The 21,295-nt window shown below is 36.6% G+C and overlaps 1 protein-coding gene across 6 annotated transcripts in view; it reads right to left on the bottom strand.

Annotated features, from left to right (window-relative positions):
• Positions 1-317: 317 nt before the first annotated feature.
• The window catches only part of DEG7 (DegP protease 7), an 85,296-nt gene continuing 64,318 nt past the window's right edge, over positions 318-21,295 (bottom strand). For 3 of the 6 annotated variants that reach the window (XM_088984228.1, XM_088984230.1, XM_088984229.1), the window contains 11 exons: positions 18,210-18,719; positions 10,275-10,457; positions 10,100-10,205; positions 8,242-8,412; positions 8,046-8,125; positions 5,449-5,499; positions 4,408-4,635; positions 2,839-3,054; positions 2,530-2,687; positions 1,586-1,697; positions 318-782 (listed from right to left, as the gene is read on the bottom strand). In XM_088984228.1, coding sequence (XP_088840354.1) covers positions 606-782; positions 1,586-1,697; positions 2,530-2,687; positions 2,839-3,054; positions 4,408-4,635; positions 5,449-5,499; positions 8,046-8,125; positions 8,242-8,412; positions 10,100-10,205; positions 10,275-10,457; positions 18,210-18,719 — 1,992 coding nt within the window. In that variant the 3' untranslated portion in view covers positions 318-605. The remainder of the gene's footprint in view (positions 783-1,585; positions 1,698-2,529; positions 2,688-2,838; positions 3,055-4,407; positions 4,636-5,448; positions 5,500-8,045; positions 8,126-8,241; positions 8,413-10,099; positions 10,206-10,274; positions 10,458-18,209; positions 18,720-21,295) is intronic. The other 3 variants (XM_088984231.1, XM_088984232.1, XM_088984233.1) reach the window with 1 other exon arrangement.

Here is a 21,295-nt window from a genome sequence, read left to right as displayed (position 1 = left end):
TACACATTTGTGCTAAAAATAGCTTAAACAAGGCAATGAGCAAAGAAAATAACAATAACAAGATGAGATATATGAATTGAAGGGAAAAATCAAAGGATGATTAGAAATTGATGCATCTCAGAGTCAGGACTTGCTGCAATTGTGAAGGGAAAAATCCTGCAAATTTCAGTGTTCTTTCATACACCGAGCATTTGATAACATCCATTATTCTAAGAAAATTTATATCACAAGTCGGGTGTGCCTACACTTTCACTGGTGCTCTGCTTCTGTCTGCTGAACATGAGGTCTGAGTCTTTATTGATATAGCATGTAAGGAATTTCTTTGCCTAAAATAATATGATTTGCAAACAATTTTCTTTTAGTAATCCACACATGTTTGTAAATACATTTTAGAGGTGTTAAACCACATAATAGTCATTTACAATCTGCAAATAGCAGTTTAACTTACATATAGATTAATTACATGTATATTTCTCCCAAACATGATTTGTGCCTGCCTATTTCATCTAACACAAAATCGCCATTATAAATAGGACCAGTAGGTCCTGCTGAAGTACCAACATGGTGCTTCTTCTAGATTCCCGTCATATTTCCAAATTGTTTATTCATGCAAGACTGCAGTCCAATGCTTTGATGGTTATACGGCGCCATGTAGTAGTCTCTGGATCAAATCTCAGCTCCCATGTGGGCCAATAATGCAAATCCTGCTTCAATGTTAGCACCCGAGGCTTCCCATTCAAGTGGACTGTTCTTACTCGAACAAACTCCCCATGTTCCAAGCCCTGTCAGATTATTTAAAAGATTCTAATCAATAAAATACGAATATAATAAGAGGGAAATAAATTAACCAAAAATGAAATGAGGCACTCCATTGTGGTTATTGATAAAAAAAAGAACAAGGGTAAAATGTATACACAGAAATGCTGATGGGTCAAAGTCATCCAATGTGCAAGGCAAACTGACGAAACAAACAGGGAAAGAACCGAATGGGTAATGGTCTAATTGTATAGTTATACCACCTGGTGGCAAATGCTCTAGTAGTACCAGGCGGCATATATTACATGTATCAACTGTGAAAATTAGCAAAATTTGGTATGAGAATGAGAAACTCAACCGTGGCATCTCTCCATTATGGATTATGCAGGAAAGGAATTAATTGCAGTCCTCTTAAAATGGTTGTCTTGAAAATGTGTTGTCTACATGTTAACCTTTGCATGGTTATGCATTATGTAGTCTTGGGACTAAACATTTGATTATCAAGAACAAGTCAGACATATATTCAGCATAACCCATGGCATGTATACTATACAAAGAACAACAAAAAATTCAGTTATCAAGAACAAGTCAGACATACATTCAGCATAACCCATCATAGATCATAGGCTCATAGAAAATACAATAAATTCTTTATGTTAACTGGCATGCAGGTTTCTTGTTCTTATCTCACTTTGTGCAGTTAGCATAAGATGACAAGAATGCATTATGTTGTGTTATAAGTTGCTATATTTGAAAGAGGCTAAAGAAATCAGTTAGTTAAAATTGTGAAGACATAAAAAGGTAACAATAAAGTACATAGTACATATACCTTTGCCACATTAACAAATGCTTCCAAATCTGGAGTGAGCTTCCCATTAACTTCAACTATCCACTGGAGAGCATACAGGCCATATCTATGTACTGGACTCCCATGACACCATCTGCACGTTAGATTAATTCAGTAATTTTTCTACGTTATTGACTTTACAAGAACCAATTATGCAATTAACAAGAAAGAAGAGGTAGTTTATCCATAATTAATTGCAACTAATTCAGCTCTGAACAGAAAATTTGTAAAGCTTCTAGTCTATCCATCAATCAGATTAAGTGGCATTACTTATGTGGTAGCTTATACAATGAAGTATGAAATATCAAGGGAAGAAAAGGGTAAAAAGAGATGACGAATTGTTTGTTTGGAAGTCAACTTGGAAAGAGTGATTAGGGTCGTCTAGAGTGAACTTTGCCCAACAAATGGTTTGCAAACATCAAAATCCCACAGCCACATGAGAAGTTCTTCTAACTGCAACATTTGAACTCAAACCCTGCCAGCTGGATGATCAATGGGTATGGAGATCATCACATTGATAACCAGGGGTGTTGGTAATAACTAATAACACTACGATATCCAAGGTGAAATTGGATAGTAGCATACTACACCTCATTTCTTCTTAACATTAAATGGTTACTTGTAAACATTATAAAATACTGTTAACAATTAATTAGCATTCACGGAACCCAACCATCCTAAAATAAAGTCAAACTATCTTAGACAATGGACACATCCTAGTCTTCAGGCTATGGTTATGGGCTGCAAGCCGCATGGCTGAGCACCAGCTTGGGTTCTGATGAGCCAAGCATACTAAGTTGAGCTGTTCAACTAGATGAAGCTTGACACCCTAAGTGTACATCCCTCTAAGATGACTAATGATATCATCCCATTGCTTGTTTTATAATCCTAAGCAAGCAAAAAAAAAAAAGAAAAAAAAAACTGACCTTGCTACATACACACCATGCCCTTCCTCGGGAAGAAAACCAAGGGCACGCACTGCTGAGTGAGGATCTTGAACAATACATCCACACCAATTCACCATGCGTGTTGTGCCATTTCCATCTCTTATATCCGTTCCCACAACAAGCTCCATTTCTCGCCCCTTCCAAACCACATGAACAAAGTAATGAAAAGTAAATGATGCAAACTATTCTTCCTTCTCATTTGAAGCTGAATGACATGCCATTGGGAAATGGAAAACAAAAGAGAGAAGAGGGGAAAACAAAAAAAGAATGAATATGCAGTTTGTCTACCTGTCGAAAGATAGTCACATTAAGTCCTCCCTCACTATCACCATATTTGTCCAATTCTTGGCAAGCGTTTTCTATGTCCCAGAAGCATGTCATAGGCTCGTTGTTGATTGCTAGGAGCATGTCACCTTGTTCTAATAGGCGCTCAGCTTTTGATCCAGCCAAACAACCTTTAACACGCAATACTTGACGTCTTATTGGATCTTTCTTGACAAGAGCCTGCAAATAATAATGCATCAATGATTTTGTTAGTGACAGAAATCATGAAACAAACAGACACAAAAATATTAATGATATGCAGTATAGTAGTTGCAAGAGATAAGGGTTCAATTTCAGGTTGTTAAGCATTAATTATGAATATCACAAACTTTCAGGGCAGAAAAAAGATATGAATAGAAGAAAGAATAAAATTTAAATGAGAAAATAAAAAATTAAAATATGTAAACAAATAAATTACTAAGATGATAACCAAATTTTCCAATAAATTTCTACAATTGTGAATTGTATGCACCCATATATGTTGCTTTATACAATTTGCAATCTGTAAAATGAGAAAATATGATAAAATGAAATGCTTTCACATACTTCCTTTTGTGAACTTGGATTGGATGTATAAAGTACCATGCGTATCACTCTACATGTTTAAAAAACCATGGAGATGTGCGAAAAGAAACAACATTAAGAAAAAGAAAGGAAGAAATGCAAAAAAAAAAAACAGAATATTTTCTAGTGTATGAATTTCTCTGACTATTCAACAGTAAAGATTTTGGAATTTGGAAGAGGGGGGGGGGGGGGCTGAGGGAGAGCTTGTGAAGTCGATCTTTCAAATTGCATCCATGAAACCTATTAAACTAGACTTGAGGAAATTTCTATAGTCCAAAGGCCATTACCCAATGTTGGTCCCAGCTACTTGGGGTTGGGAGGGGTAGACTTGATACGGTCCTAACCTTTTGCATTTTTGTTTTGTACAAAGTGGCTACTCTCAGACTCTAACCCACATTCTCATGCTTGCCAGCCCAAGATTTTACCATTACACCAAGTAATGGCCCCTTTTAGTCCAAAATTGATTTTTCTTTTCGATTTAAACACCTTTCATCACAATTCTTGACCTCAATAGATGGTGATAGCTCCATTGCACTTCTTATTGGTTCATACCCTTTTTCCACTTGTTTAAGACCATATAAAGATCTCTTCAGCCAATAAACTAAGGAGGAATCATTAGAATAGCCAAGAGGAGGCTTCATATATATATATATATATATATATATATTTATATATGTCACCTTTAGATGCCATTATAAAAAAGGCATTCTTGACATCCACTATCAAACTAGAAAAATTTAATATCCTAGTGATTAGAATAGTTAAAAGTTATAGCACATAATAGTCCTACAGTATATGATAAGATAAGGCTATCTAAATAGTTTAAAACCAGAGAAGATATCATAATCCATATGAGAAACTTGGTAGCATTGTAGATGATAAAGAAAAGGGAAATGCATCTGCAATGCATGCCTCACTTTCCCAAAGAGATGAAAAAAATACAAATATATCAAGAGGAAGGGAGCATACTTGGACCCAATTATCACTCAACCCAAAGCTTCTAGCTTTTGAAAGCAAAGTTGGATAAAGTTCAGCTTCTAAAATCCTCACAAGAGGCATTGGCCTTTTGACACCATTTATGAGTAGTCGAGGTCCTTCTGCACCCTGAATGATCTTTTCAAGCACTTGGCTAATTGCATAAATTGGTATACCTCTAACAAATTGATGATCTTCAGAAGTGCTACAACCATATTTCAGCTGCAGTTGTGCAGGTCAGCACATTAGCAACAGTACAGAACAATGTTTTAAATAACAAACTTCAGACATGCACCTCGAAAAAGTGCCTTGTGAACAAGTGTTTAAGGACCATGAAGTGCATAAAAATGTTCCCTGGAAAAGGGGTTCACCTTCGCCATTTATGTCTACATTGTTTTCATGTTGTAAGCATGTGGCATGTGCTATACATCTTTAGTTATAAACACATTATATGTATTACTGTAGTTACTATACTATTTGATCTAGAATTGTTAGACAAAATGTACTCTTTTACTTTATTAAGAGAAGGGTTTTGAGGGAAGTGACAAAGAGCAGAGAGAAGATAAATTTTCAAGGTTAGAGGAAGAGGGCCCAATGAAGAGACAAGTCCTTTATTTTAATTGGTATACATAAATCAATTATTTAGTCCCCCATCTTTATATCCTTCTTTTCTTTCCCTTTTCTGTTCCACAAGAACGCCATGCATATAATTTTCCCTAAAACCCTTCGTACTATTCTTTTCTTATAGGCCTTCTCATTGTTCCTGCTTTTAAAGAACAGCATGTAATTCCGGTTCCTTTTTTTCCTTTTTTTGGTTATTTATATCTTCCAAATAAAACATTACAAAAGCATAAAACCGAGATTTTTTTTCCATCTATTCCTCCTTCCAGTTCTTACTAATTTCCTTTGTTTCCTTTACTTTCTTCTGCCCCTACCTATAACAAGAAGAAAAAACAAAAGAATTTTTTAGAAAACAAAATTAGTAAAGAATTAAGATCAGGTAGCTTTCTAAAATGAAATGTCAAAGATTCATACCTTTAAGTTCTTCCTTATTTCTTTGCTTCTTTCTTTCCTTCTTGCTTTCCTCTACTAGTACAAAACAGAATTAAACATAATAGCTTCCTTTTATCAGTATGTTGGTTGAGAAGTTTATTGCTGTTTTTTAATCAACAAAGAAAATTTAAAATAATGAGTAGTTTTTCATTCATTCATTCATTCTTTCTGTCTTTCTCCTAATCATCATTTTTTTTTGAAAATTTTCTTTCTCCTAATCATCATTGTTCTTTCTTACTTATTCCCTTTTTCTTTTCATCAACAAATATTTATTGGTTGCTTAGTTGTTGGTTATTTAGTACATACCAATGTTAGCCTCATTATTTTCTTTGCTATGATTTAGTAATTTGGCTAAATGCATTTACTTATTGGTAAAGAATAAATAATTAATAAAATTGGCCATCAAATCATGGACTCCATAATTGGAAGACAATGGGTTGTACCAAGGGACATTGCTTGCATAATTGAGAGTTGAGACATAGCCAATGAGAAGCTTTAGCAAGCAAGGAAAGTAGGAAACATCTTCTGGAACTTGATACCTTTTTCTATGCAACAGAATTTTTTGGGAATAAGTGTTGTCTACCATCGTCTATGTTACATGGACCCTGGTGCAAGTATCAGAATCTAACATGGGTATGGGGTGTTGGACTTGACAAGCCCAAAAAATAAGGTTTGGGGATTCAGCTTCAATACTTTAGTTTTAAGTTACATTTTTTAAGGATTTTTGTCTTTCATGTAATATATAAATTAATGATGGGATAATTGTTGAAAAAGGAAAAAAACATAGATGTATAAGTTAGTGCAAACCATCCATGTCTAGATTTTACCCCAAGATTTTGCACTATGGGTAAAGACTTTGGACTGCTTCCAGATTTTTTTAATCAATGATATTACAAGAGCTTGGACTGAAGTAGCATGATCCTTGAGGGATAAGGAGAGAATCAGAATGGAATGGAAACCCCCAGAAGGCAACAGAGTAAAGTTGAATTTTGATGGGAGTTCTTTGGATAACCCGGGTTTGGCAGGTATAGGTGTAATCAGAAATTCTGAGAGAAGAATCTTGGCCTTCCTCAGGGCCACTTGGCATCACAAATTCTGTGAAGGCTGAATTGATGGCTTTGTTACAAGGACTGAGGTTAGCAAAGCAACTGGGCCTTAGACAGCAGGAGGTGGAAGGGAAGTGGAACCTCAAACATTTTCTCAGGGAAGTGGAAGGGATTGCAAAAGATATAGGTGCTGAATTCAAGTGGGTGAGAAGGACTGCAAATGGGCTAGCTGATTCCCTTGCTAAGCAAGGGGCAACAAGGCAACATCTTTTTTGGGCTTCATTGTAATCTCCTTCAGTTCTTTGGGTTGGCATATTGGTCATCAAGTTGTAATCACATATATAATTAAATTAATAAAATTATATTTTTCTGATAAAAAAAAGAATCCCTTCAACTGTATGCATACGTGTCTGACATGGTATGCAATAACCACTTTGAAGTGTCTTGTAACATAGCTCATTGGCAAGGTGGAATGTATAACATATTCTTGATCATGAATCCTAGCTAATTTTATAGACTTACTCCCATTTTTTGTAATCATTGGGAAAACATCATTTTCTGTTCTCCTTAGAGGATTGAACGTAAAAAATGTACATAGCTTGAGAAGATTATACTTGTATATGGGATGATTCCATACTGCACGTGCCTTTATCTAGATGTACAGGAGATTTTCTGCTATCATTTTGCTATCAATAAAATAATAAGACACTTTCCTATAAAATAGGTTATTGGTTATTGAATTCCATATTAACTCCTGTTTGGTTCACTACTGGGCACCTATTTAAATCCCGTCCTCGCTGATTTTGGGGGAAAATGAACTAAAACTATGTTTGGTGTACATATAAGTTTCAATTTTATTCAAGCTTGGGCATGGAATAAGTCCCATTTATTGCCCAAAGAGTAGAGAAATATTAAAGAATCATTAATTGAAAATAATTCTGTAAGGGTGGCACATTGGATGAACTGAAGTCCATGGAATCTTTCTCCCCTTCTCCATTAATTATATCATCACAAATAAGTTTGTGTTGACAGCATCCTTGAAAAGGACTCCTGCACTCATCCTTTGATTCCCCCAAGCTCAAATTCCATTAAGTTAAATTTTGACAGGTGTAGTTTGGGTAACCAAGGAAGACTTGGAATAGGGGAGTCTTTAGAAATATCAAAGGAACCATCTTGGTTTTGCACTCAGAACCAATTGGGCATAGTTGTTTCACATAAGCCCAGTGCTCAATCACTCTGTCTCAGAAACTCTTTATATCTGTATTTATTTGTCTGTGTAGTTTCCAATTTCCTGTATCCAAGTATAGGGCATGTTCAAGTATATAACTTAGAAGTATGATGATGTTAACTATTAGGAAAGCTTCAATTATTTAGTTGTTTATTTTCTCATGGTTTTCCATTTCTGTTATTTATTTATTAATTATAAAGTGCGTGGTCCTAAGGCTTATTCCACATGCATTGTGGATTAAGCCACAAATCGGTAACTGAAATGCCTCACCTCACACAACAGTGATTCAAGACATTGATGCAAACCTGAGTGGAAAAGCTTCCCCAAATAGCTTGAACTCTTCCATGTTCATCAGTTAGCACACCCGAAAATGTACTGCCAAAATCTGAACAAAGACGAATATGATCTTGCCAACATTATTAAATACAAGTTCCATGCAACAGAACCAGAAATTCAATTTACACAATTAGTATCTACTTTGGGTAATGTAATTCTGATTACCAGTATCAAGTTCAATCACTTCCATATTTGTTGCTCTGTACCGCGGGCAATCAGCTGAGCCAATGTTCAGAGCAGCACAAGGATTGGTCACAATGGATTTCCTAGATGTTGCCTGCATGCTTCTACTTAACCCCACAAGATAGACTGAATCTCCTCGACGCAAAGTAGGCTCTGGCATAGTAAATGAAAACATGTAACTAGAACATTTTAGAAAATACGACGGTCACTGTATATCAGAAAAGAGAGAAGAAACATGCTATGGATTTTAGCATTAGGCAAGAACAAAACTTATTACACAATTTTTTCAAAATAGAAATTCCTGCATTTGCATTAGGAGGATATCATAATACTAGAAATAGTATTAGTATTTAGTAACAACAGTAGTGGTAACAATAACTGTAACGTAAATAAAAATAACAATATGGAAAAGTTAAAACCAGTATGTGCAACACTAAAATCATAAAAGCCTTGTGCACAAAAAAGAACTTGCTTTTCTCAGAGGTTGCATAAACTGTTCCACAAAGATGGTTTCACCATAGGTGACTGTTATTGCAAGGACTCCATAGAAGCAACAAAGAAGTGTTTAGAATGTGTTTTCGAATAACTATCCCCCCCACCCCACCCCACAGCCCACAAAAGGGTTCGTCATTAGGAAGGAAAAAACTATTTACAATTACAAAAATGCCCTCGAGGCAATATACTAAACATATCATGGTACAACAGACCTATCCTATTATGATAGAACAATAGAAAATGAAATAAGAATAACGCCATTATGTAAAAATTTGTCCACAGATAGGACCAGACTGGATCGAGTGCCTCTAACAACTTTACATTTAGTATGATAATAACAAATTAAAAAAAAATACATATAATCAACCAACCAACTAAACGAAAAAAGACCTTAGCAATTTATAATGCATGAGATGGGGGATAGTTCACAGATAGTTTGATTTAGGTAGCAATTATTAAAAATCCATCATTTTCAAATGTATATCTGTGGATAAGAAATAAGATGCCAGGAAGAAGTTCATATTTCAAATAACTCCAGGGGCTAAGATTGGGGAAATCTCTAAATTATTGAGACATTATAGTGGAAGGGGACTCATGGACAGTAATTGGATGGCTCAAAACTAACAGTCCAAGCACATGGGATGATAGGGACATATTGAGAGAAGGAGACCACTGGCTAGGAGTTAAGGACCACATTCACATGGACCAGATAATCAGATAACAATTTGGTAGATTATGGTTGACTGATTGTAAAACCATAATCAGATAACCACTGTCTAGGAGTTAAGGACCACATTAACATGGACCAAATAATCAGATAACAATTTGGTAGATTTGGTTACAGAAAGGGAATAAGCTGTGTTTGGGGGATTATCAACCTGAGAGATTATGGTTGACTGGTTATAAAAGAGATACCAAAGGGTCAGGTAACAAGTGCTAGAATAAAGCCTGTCAGGTGCAAGGCACATTTATGCCTCATACATTACTGTTTTTCTTTATATACAACTTAATATAACTCTTATGATTAACAACAAAAAATTTCTCGTCAAGATAGGGAAATGTACTACAAGCAATTGAAGGAGTGCTAATAATCAGATCATGTTTCTAATATGATCAACTTACCAACCAAAAACATTTCCCTAGCTGCCAAGTCAAGCATGCCAAAACATGGTTGGATAAATTCTAATATATTAGTTGTGTATCACTTGACATCTTAGAGCTTTCTGCTCAAATCTGACAAACAATAAGTTTGACAGACAAGCTCATACCAAATTAAAAACATACCAACTCCAGTCTGAGAGACAGGAAGGGGAAACCAAACGGTCCTGTCAAGGATAAAACTTACCAGGAAGAAGTTCAGCAGCACGAACAACTGAGGCACCAGCAACTCCCAAAGCAGAGGGATCATATGCAACAAGAGCATAATTGTGTACAGGGTGGAGAAAAACTACCTGCAGTTTCAAATGGGTTATGTGGATATATTTATCTTAAATAACAACCAAATTGTCTCAGCAATGTACCTCCCCAGGAATTTCCACTGGAAATGCAGCAAAAGAAAGCATCACATCAGAAACAGATATGGCAACTGTATTCCTGTCAACTGCAACCAATCCCATGCTTTGAGAATGGTATACAATAACACCAGTCCCAAAGAAATGTTGTGAGTGCACTCCATCAAGCATACATGATGGAGGAACATGAACCTGCAAGTCAGGCCATCAACTTAATAAGTTACAAGCCTAACAATATCATGATAAACAAGAAAACCACAGACTTCAACATTATGATGACCTGCCAACTCTGAGAACATAGTAATGCATTAAAGTGAAGACTTGAATATCCCTTTGCCTTGGGTTGTCAATATAATGTTAATGTGCAAGTCTAATAATGGCTTATATATTTATAATCAGCCCATAGTACTTACAGACACCAGAGGCACTGTATTTCCTTTTGTAATAATTACAAGATAAGGCATCTAATTTAAAACCTAATAATTACAATATAATGTTATTCATTTACTCCTACATGTAAATGAAAAAGATGAGATAGATAAAGCAGAAAATAAAATAAAAAAGTTCAAGAAGAGATAAGCAATGCCTCAAGAACAACAAAAAGTTAAACTATCTTCTTTCAAAAGTAACATAATATGAAAAGTCACTAAAACATTAATATCCACTACTATGCAATACATACCCCCCACCAAACCATACTCACACAGATAACATGATTTTTCCAATTTACAATATCCAGAACCATGTATTCAAGTATCTTTTCATAAAGGTTCTTTATAGTATACCACCCTCTACAAAATAGCAGCCTTCCAGGGAAAGCATCAAAACCTCTAGGATATATGGAACAGTAAAAAATGAAGCACTTATATATATATATATATATATATATATATATGAGCATGGAGAGAGTAGTGATGAAAGCTGAGTGGTGACAGGCTGACCGCTGCATGATGACCAGGGGTTGTAGAAATACAAGCAAAAAGTTACGGAATTAGGTGGCTGATTAGGAACCTAGAGGTTACATTTAAATGGGTTCCTAGATCGGCTATGGGTTGGCTGATGTGCTAGATAAAAAAATGGAAATCATAAGGTGGTTAAGAGAAGACTGCCTAGTTCCATGGAGTACGAACTAATTGTTTTTGGGGACTGTTGATAACAAACGGGAGGGATAAATGATGTAGGGGATGTTGGGTTATGCTAGTATAAACAGTTTCGTATATACTTTGTATTTTTTTCTTTTCTTTTTTGTTAGAGTTTGTGTATATTTTATAATCTTTTAACTGATTTATTGGCCCCATGGGGCTACACAATGAGAGGTGGCCCATCCTCCAACCGCATAACCCCCAACCCTGGTGCAGACAGGATAGATCCCAAGTCTCTGCTACAACCAGCCGTAGACCTTACCAACTAGCCAGTTGGCACCTTGCATATACTTTGCACTCTTTTCACATCAAATAAAATTTGTTTTATCTAATAATCCGAACAAGAAAAGAATGGTGAGAAGAGGAATTTTATGAAGTGACATCACGTTGACCTTTGAATGGGTTCCTAGAAAGGTTGCTATTTATTTTGGAGGGATAGAAGTGATGGTTATGGGTAATATGGGTAAAGGTTGCTATTCATTTTCATGTTGTTCTTTCTCTCTTATATCTGCTGTAATTTTCCTAAGGGTATTGTAGTCATTTCAGCCTTAGTAGAATGTTAATACAACCTGGGTCGACAGTAAGGAGAAGAGAACAGATTTCTCCTTTCTTGTTTCCCTCTTTTCTTCTCTTATTCTTCTCTTTCCCTTCCCTTTCTCTTCCTATCTTCTTCTCTTAATTCTATCCTTTTCTTCACTTTTTCATTACTTTATTAAAGTTGGAACATGCTATTAGAGCCTTGAGGTCGACTGTACTGTTCGCGGCACTGTTCACGTCCCAACTTTTTGTGCCCTAGGAATAGAGAATATTCTCTATTCTTTGTTGGAAAGGAAAAGGGCTTAAGAGGACTGATCGCCCACTTAGAAAAGAGGCTTTAATGCCTCAAGTTGCGGTGTTGTGTGAGTTGGTGGTGTTTTTCTAAAAACCCTCTATTCGGAAGTTCGAAGAGGGCAGCTTTGTGATGTTTTGAGTTGTGGGGTAGGTGCTCCTCAATGTGGTGATTTTGTAGTGGTTTGTGTTGTGGTGATACCTTGTGGTAAGTATGCAATCTTTCCCAAGTGTTTCTAAAGTAGAGGGCTGATGATTCTTGGTGTTTTTCCTAAAGAAAAAGGTGTGTTACAGTAGTTGTATACTAGCTGTTTGACAGTTTGCCTAGGTGACAAATCAGTGATCTCCTCTCACTCATGGCTTCATCAAATGGTAGCACTAAACCTACAGTAGTTGTGCAATCGGATTTCATGACTTCTCAATTAACTACGGTGAAACTCAATGGTACTAATTATATCCCATGGGCTAAGTCGGTTGAGGTACCTCCCATTGCAAGAGCAAGTTGAAGTACATTAAGGAGGGTCCATTGAAAAGTGAATTAGAAGGGTACAATGAATGGGTACAAGAGAATTCCTAAATTATGACATCACTTTGGAATAGTATGGAAAATCACATTAGTGTAAACCTTATGTTTCTAGACACGGCCAAGGAGATTTAGGACCATGCCAAGCAATTGTACTCTAGACAAGACAATGCTACAAGAATTTACCAGTTGTACCAAGACCATTTTTCTCTTTAACAAGGAGATAAAAGTGTTGAAGAATACTATGCTTCTTTAAAAAGTGCAAGGCTAAATCTTAGGGAGTAGTGATCTTCCATCATTGTCTGAGGTTTTCTCTTGTATAAGGAGAGCCTCAAATCCACAGTGATCATCCCCCACCTTCAGAGAGATCAGCCATGGTGGTTTCCAAAGGAGGTTTTCCTAGTAAGACATGCGTAGTAGAGGTGGAGAAAATGTGAGGGGTTTTGTTTGTGGGATTAGAGGTGCACAAGGAGGTGGTAGAGAGTTTGGTGGTGCAAGGGGTGGTAGTGGTCGTAGTGGCAGTGACCGTGGTTCAGCCTGTGAGTGCTCACATTGTGGACGGGAAGGTCACACAGTCAACTTTCGTTATGACCTTCATGGCCCTCCATCCTCCTGGACTAACCAAGCAATGGTGGAAGGTGATTTTGGGAGTCTTAGTGTGACTGAAGATGCTCCTACTTCCAATGTTGGTAAGGATAAAGACAATTTTTATCTCACGTGAAGAATAGGAAAAGCTTCGCCAATCCACCTCTTCTAGTTCTGCCACTGCTACACTTGTAAAGTCAAGTACTGCTTGTCTTGCTTCTAGTTCTTCACCTTCACCTTGGGTAATTGATTTTGGGGCGTCAAACCACATGACTGGCTCCTTAGATATGTTTGTATCCTTGTCACCACCTTCTACCTCTCAAACCGTTACCTTAGCTTATGGTTCTTCTTCTGCTATTACCGGTACCAGTAATGTCTCTTGGTTTTGGCCTTAGTTTACACTCGATTTTTTATGTTCATAAGTTTCCCTTTAGTCTCTTCTCTATAAGCAAGCTTGCTCACACCCATCATTGTTTAGTAACATTTTACCCTTAATATTGTATCTTTTAGAATCTCAAGAAGGGGAAGATGATTGGTGGTGGTCATGAAGTTAGAGGACTATACTACTTGGATGACCATGGTCCTCAGAAGGCTCTTCATTCCTCTCTTACACCACATCAATGGCATTGTCGTCTTGGTCATCCTTCTTTGCGTGTTTTGAAAAAGCAAGTTCCAACCTTGGAGTCTGTAATTCAGCTAGATTGTGAGTCATGTTAGTTGAGTAAACATCATAGAGTGTCTTTTGTTCTTAGGGATGATAAGAGAGTTTTGAGTCCTTTTGCTTTAATCCACTTAGATGTTTGGGATCCTAGTTGTGTGTCACCTTATAATAGATTCAGATATTTTGTAACATCTATTGATGACTATTCAAGAATGACATGGATTTACTTAATGAAGGATCGTTCAGAATTGTTCTCTATTTTTCTATCTTTTCATGCTAAGATAAGGAATCAATTTGGTGTGTGCATTAAAGCGATTCGTTCAAATAATGCCAATGAATACTTTCATAATAATTTTTAGTCTTATTTTGACTCTCATGGTATTATACATCAGACCTCATGTTCATACACTCCTCAACAAAATGGTGTGGCTGAGAGAAAAAAATCACATGTGATTGAAACTATTCGGGCCTTGTTGATTCAAATGTCAGTTCCTAAAATCTATTGGAGTGATGCAGTTCTCACCTCTTGTTTTCTCATAAACCATATGCCTTCTTCAGTCCTAGATGGCAAGTCACCTTTCTCTATCTTGTTTCCTTCCACCTCGCATTTCTCTCTTCCTCCTTGTGTGTTTGGTTGTTTGTGTTTTGTTCACAAATTGGGTGTAGGCCATGATAAACTTGACTCCAGAGCTATTAGATGTGTTTTTCTTAGTTACTCTCGTACTTGAAAAGGTTATAAATGCTATGATCCTATCTTACGGAAAGCTTTTGTTGCTCCAAATGTTACCTTCTTTGAGAGTTTACCCTATTTCTCTAGACGTGAACCTTCTCCTATTCCTCTTCCCTTTGAATCTGGTGATGTCTTTATTCCCTTGCCTACTATGGAGGAGCCTATTCGATCATCTACTCACAGAGTGTACTTTAGACGTGATAGACAACCAGAATTGTCGCCAGTAGTTGATCCAACTCCTTTGATCTTCCTATTGCCCTATTTAAAGGTAAGCATACTTGCACAGATCACCCCCTTTCTCGGTATGTCTCCTTTGCTCACTTGTCTCCTTCACATCAACGTTTCATTTCCCTTCTACCCTTTGTTTCTCTATCGTGTTCTCTACAGGAAGCCCTCTTATCTCCTAACTGGAAGAAGGCGATGGATGAGAATTTCATGCTCTTCAGTCCAATAATACTTGGGATCTCACTTCCTTACCACCTCGGAAGCAGGCCGTTGGTTGTCGATGGGTATATACAGTTAAACACCGTCAAGATGGCAATATTGAGCAGTTTAAAGATCGACTTGTTGCAAAGGGGTAAACTCAAACCTATGGTGTGGACTATTCAAAAACCTTCTCTCTTGTGGCTAAAATAGGTTTTGTACGAGTGCTCATTTCTTTAGCTGCCCCCCTTGCTTGGCCCCTATTTCAGCTTGATGTCAAAAATGTGTTTCTCCATGGTGATCTTCAAGAGGAGGTATATATGGAGCATCTCCTGGGTATATTGCTCAGGGGGAGTCAGGAAAGGTGTGTCGATTGAAGAAGGCTATCTATGGGCTAAAGCAATCACAGTCGGCATGGTTCGGTCATTTTAGTAGTGTGGTGCAAGATTTTGGCTTGAAACAATGTAGTGTTGATCATTTTGTGTTTAGTAGAGACTCATCATCTGGGAAGATCATTCTAGCAATGTATGTTGATGATATTGTTCTCACTAGCAATGATACATGTAGAATCCAACAACACTTTCAAACTAAAGATCTAGGAACCTTGAAGTACTTTTTTGGAATTGAGGTAGCTCGATCGAAGTGGGGAATCTCTCAGTCACAAAGAAAGTATGTTTTAGATATGTTGGATGAAACTGGGTTGTTAGGATCCAAGCCAGTTCAAACTCCCATGGATCCCAATGTGAAGATGACTAATAGTCAAGGGGAGCCATTAGAAGACCCTACAAAGTATTGAAGACTAGTAGGCAAGTTGATCTATCTTACCATCACTAGGCTTGGCATTTCCTTTAGTGTTGGAGTCCTCAATCAATTCATGCAGAATCCAACAATTGATCATTGGGATGGTGTTATGAGGGTGCTGAAGTATCTAAAGGGTGCTCATGGTCGAGGGCGTTTGTATAAGAAAGGGGGAGATATGTCTCTGGTAGGGTACTCAGATGCAAATTGGGCAGGGTCTCCGATGGACAGGAAGTCTACTACAGGCTATTGTACTTTCTTTTGCGTAAATCTCATTACTTGGAAGAGCAAGAAGCATAACGCAATTGCTAGGAGTAGCGCTGAAGTTGAATATAGGGCAATGGCCCATGCTACCTGTGAGCTAGTTTGGTTGAAGCATCTTCTTCGGGAGATGAATATCACAATTTGTCAATCCATTAAATTGTTTTGTGACAACCAAGTTGCAACACATATTGCCTCTAACCCAGCGTTTCATGAAAGGACTAAACACATTGAAGTTGATTGCCATTTCGTCAGAGAGAAAGTGACAAGTGGAGAGGTTGTTACACCTTATGTTAAACCTGAAGACCAAGTAGCTGATATTTTTACTAAAAGTGGGGGTCGCTCAAGGATGGACTATATATGTAACAAGCTGGAACTTTATGATATATATGCTCCAGCTTGAGGGGGAGTGTCAGAATTGTTAGAAGTAGTTAACAGGGGCAGTATTGTCATTTTCATGTTATTCTTTCTCTCTTATATCTGCTGTAAATTTCATAAGGGTATTGTAGTCATTTCAGCCTTAGTAGAATGTTAATACAACCTGGGTCAACAGTAAGGAGAAGAGAACAGATTTCTCCTTTCTTGTCTTCCCTCTTTTCTTCTCCTATTCTTCTTTCCCTTTCCTTTCTCTTCTTATCTTCTTCTCTTTCTTCTATCCTTTTCTTCACTTTTTCCTTCATTAAAGTTGGAACAATTACATAGTTAAACAACAAAAATTTTTAAGTAAAACTGTAGCAAAATTCAGGCACATCTCTAATATTTTCTATTAATCATATTAAAGAAAAATAACTGTGATGAACAAGACTTGTTTTTATTGATGATGGAAATGAAATACAAAATATAGAACCAACCCAAAAATCAAATTGTTTACTTCTTTAGTAGCAAATCAACAATTCAACCTTGTGGGTCAAATGCGTTAACAATCGATGTCATAAGCTCATAATTAAATTATAAAAATTGGAAAAGATAAAAACACAAAAAATTATAAAAAAACATAAATTTTATAGAAACCATTTGGGCACATCTCTAATATTTTATAATAATAAAACCAAAGAAAAATAAGTGTAATAAATAAGAATGTTTTTCTTGACAATGGAAATGAAATACAAAATTTAAAAGCAACCCCAAAAATGAAATTGTTTTACTGTTTGGTGGCACAAGTGCATGATAAAATATTAAAATACTATGAAAAAATACAGAAATTTGGTAGAAAACATTTGGGCACATCTTTAATATTATAACATATATTCATCATATTAAACAAAAATGTGTAATAAAAAAGAATTATTTTTATACACAGAAATACAAAAATATGAAAAAATTGGTCACATTATCACTATTGTTATCATCATTATCTAAAATTACCACGTGCAAAGATGTGCACATTCACTAGTATAATGAAAGGAAAGCTTGCATTGTTGCAAACAGGGAGACAAAGTAGAAGCCAGTGGGAAAATAGCAACAGGATTAGAGCTTCGGTTCTGGTTCAAAAATTCTCAAGCATCTTATCAATGGCTGGCAAGGACACTAGTGGGAGGACAACCACCAAGGCTGTGGTTGGAGCCTTGGAGGTGAGAAAAGAGAAACTTGTCTAGGATTTTCAGTCTTACTTTCAAAAAATTTAACACAAAAAAGAAATAACCAGGTTAGGTTTCACACAGTGGGCTGATAGGCATGCTTGAAGGACAGATGTCACACACTAATTATGTGCACAGCTAGAGTTTCTAGAAAATATGCCTGCCAGATCTAGATTCACCAATAGATCCCTTCTGTATGATGACTTGACCTTTGTTAACATAAAAAAGCAAAAATCTTTCTACGACACATGCAACACATAGCTGAGTTAGAAACCTAAGACTTGAGCCAATAAACATACTTATATTCCAGAATAATAAATAGCATAATATCATTTAACAATACCTATTTGAGAGAAATATTACCAGATGATGAGGTAACAATGCAAAACATAATTCTGAAGATAATGATCCCCTACCTCAAACATTACAAGAGTGGGTTCTATTACTTGCTCAGCAACTGAAGCATTAGCAGCTGATGTTCCTAGATCCTCACTAAAGCCGGTATTTTCCAAGCTTCTTCCCTCCTTGGACTTTTCTTCTCCAAGTTCATGCATTGAACAGTCAGATATGATTATGCCATTAGCAGATGAATCCTCTTCCACTCTTCGTTTTTTTGTTTCAACAGAAAGTTCTTCCTGAAAACGTGGCTCCTCTGTAGCATGGCCATAATTAGTTTCCATGCTAGTACAGCCATCTGCCCACTCTTTATTGTTACCTTGATTTACATGTTCTATAATACCAACTTCATTGGTAGTTGATTCAGCTGTTTCGAATGCCAAGTCATTTGTTCCACCATTGACACTTGAAAGTAGTAGCGATCCAGGAGGCAATGCAGCTTTTGCTGTCCATAAACCAGGACTGTCTTCACGAGTATAAATTTGAGGGGGGGCATACCATTCATGGCGGTCAACTGTCACCAGGACAGACTGCAGTAGCAGTACAAAAGCATCAGAAATGTTTCATGGTAATTATGTCATGTAATGTAAACATCAAAATAGATCATATACATGTACATGCAATACATGTACCTACAGAAGCGGGGGGAGCCATCAAAATAACATATAGAACGCCTAAGTGACAGTTACATAAAACAAAGTGTAAAATAACTGGTTTGCCACAACATCCTGGATGTTAGACATCTTGACATCAACACGATTCCTTAAAACTCCTTATGTAACACAAATTGGGAATTCACACATTACTTATCTCCTGCGTTATGCATCTGAGTATGGAGTCACTTCCTATCATTTTTGGGGTTATATGGTAGCTGCCTACAAGTTTGCAACCATTGCAAATTTATCAGAGCCAGACTTCCTCTCCCAACCATCTTAACATCAAGGAGGGAAGATCATATGCAGTGATCCCACTGACGAGAAGAGAAGAGAAGAATGCTAGATAGCTTTTAGGAAAAGCAACCCCACAAATTTGTTTTCTTCTCTTTGATTAGTTTGAAGATAGAATGGCCCACTGGGTACAATGTAGAGAGAAGTTTGGGGCTTCCCTATTGATGACATTATCAGAAGGTGGACCATGTAAAACCCTCATATCTGATTGGGGGCAGATGGTTCAGATGACTTCATCCCCCTCTTCCCCAGGGAGTAGTTATGTACAACTTCAATCTCTGCTATAGCTGGCTTAGAATCTAGGGCCTTACAGAGTTGGAGTTCTTGATGGGGGTTATTTTTGTTGTATTTTCAGGTCCTATTGGTAATGAAATTCCATCTATGGTGATATTTTGGAATAAGGGATTAGTGAACATCTGCTTCATATGGGGGCAACTCTTTCACAGACATTTTTGGCTACTGAAGGAATGAGGGATGCCTTGGAGATTAGGTGCAGTTGTGTAGAATGCTCCTTTTTCATATATTTAGGATTTAGCATGTACTCTTCCACTATATAGTTTCTTGCCTTTTGTAATTTCCATTTATTCTTTCTTTTTACTTTCTTTGCTCAGTTTTTGTAAGGTCTGGATGCTCTGTGATAAGGAAGGAAAACCTGCTCTTCTCATGCATTGTATTCGCCTATTCTGCACTCTATAAAGCTTTCTGTTTTCAATAAAAAAGTCAAGACATCCTGTGAATTATAATATTGGGCCCATTATATCCATAATTATGTACTCTTGGAAAAAATTGGCCCAAAAAATTACCCTAACAGAGAAAGCAGTGAACTTTCAATATGCTCTTGTTAAATCATTACTTTTAAAAGCTAAAACCATAAAGGATGATACTTTTCATCACTTGAAGATTTTTCCATAAAATGCTTTTATAAACTGTAGAACTTCATAAATGGATGTTTTTGAGATATAAATGAAACTTCCAGATGAACTTTAGGATAATCTTTGTATGACAAAGAATTAACTTCTGCAACTTCGTATGACCCAGATGTATCTTCGAGATTTCATTAATCATGAAAAAAAAGAGAAAAACTGCGTGTTATAAGGGAAAAGAGAAATGAAAAAGAGCCGAATTTATACAAATGCTGACTGCTGACTGATGAGTGGAAGGTTTGGCTAATAGAATATTGGAAACCCTGGAGATTTGGCTAATAGAATCAACTTTGAAGAATCATGAAGGTGAGCTCTTGGTTCTCTATTCTTGATGCAGACGGTTTTCAGTAATTCTATGGCAAAATTATTAAGCTTAATTTATTATATTCTGACCATTGGTTTAGGATGGAATTTTTACATTTTAAAGTTAAAAATTTCAGAAGAGACCCTCCAAATCTCAAGCTAAGAAGATTACAGGAAGTCTTTCTTCAAGGGAGATTATCGTTGCTAGATTTCTGGGATTGTCAACAATTGGTCAAAGTCAAAGTCAAGTATTTGACCAATGGACCCCACATCTAGGCTCTTCCCAGCATAGATTGTAGTCAAGTTTCTTGTCAATTGGATCAGTGGTTAGTGATTTATAGTAGTTGTTTCAGTTGGGGAAATTTAAGGCATGTTTGGTCTTTATTATTTGTTGTCAAATTGAGGGCACTTTAGGGAATTAAATTGACAGTTTAATTGGTATTTTGCAGTGTTTTAGGAGACCATAAGACTCCAAAAAATGTTTACACCACTGTTCACATATTATTGTTGAAGTGTTTCTATTTTCAGCAATAAAATAATTGTTCTCCTACTGTTCTCTCTAGTTGGCTGCTACTGAGAACTGATTTCTCTGCTCTCAATCTACTTAGATTGATTGCTGTAAGAAATCATCACTTCCCATTATTTATGTGCTAGCTCAAAATTATTATTTGCTCCTACCATTTGGCAAGGGAAACTCAACCCACCTTCATTATCCCTACTAGGATTGAGGTTGGCTTGTCCTTTTGAGTTTGAAAATCAGAAATGTAAGGGGACTCTAAAGTTGTGATTGAGTGGATGAGGAGAAAACTCAGTCCTATTGTTGCATCTCACCAAATTATTATCCCCACTATGAGGACTGAGATTGGAAGTTTTTTTGGGGTTTGACAGGTTGAAAACTAAGGGGATCTCTAAAGTTGTGATTGGGTGGATGAG

Source organism: Nelumbo lutea, chromosome 4 (assembly GCF_056320005.1).
Source record: "Nelumbo lutea isolate HS-2025 chromosome 4, American lotus-T2T, whole genome shotgun sequence".
NCBI lineage: Eukaryota > Viridiplantae > Streptophyta > Magnoliopsida > Proteales > Nelumbonaceae > Nelumbo > Nelumbo lutea.
The sequence above is the reverse complement of the archived record's forward strand: the minus strand, read 5'-3'. Positions and strand labels throughout refer to the sequence as shown.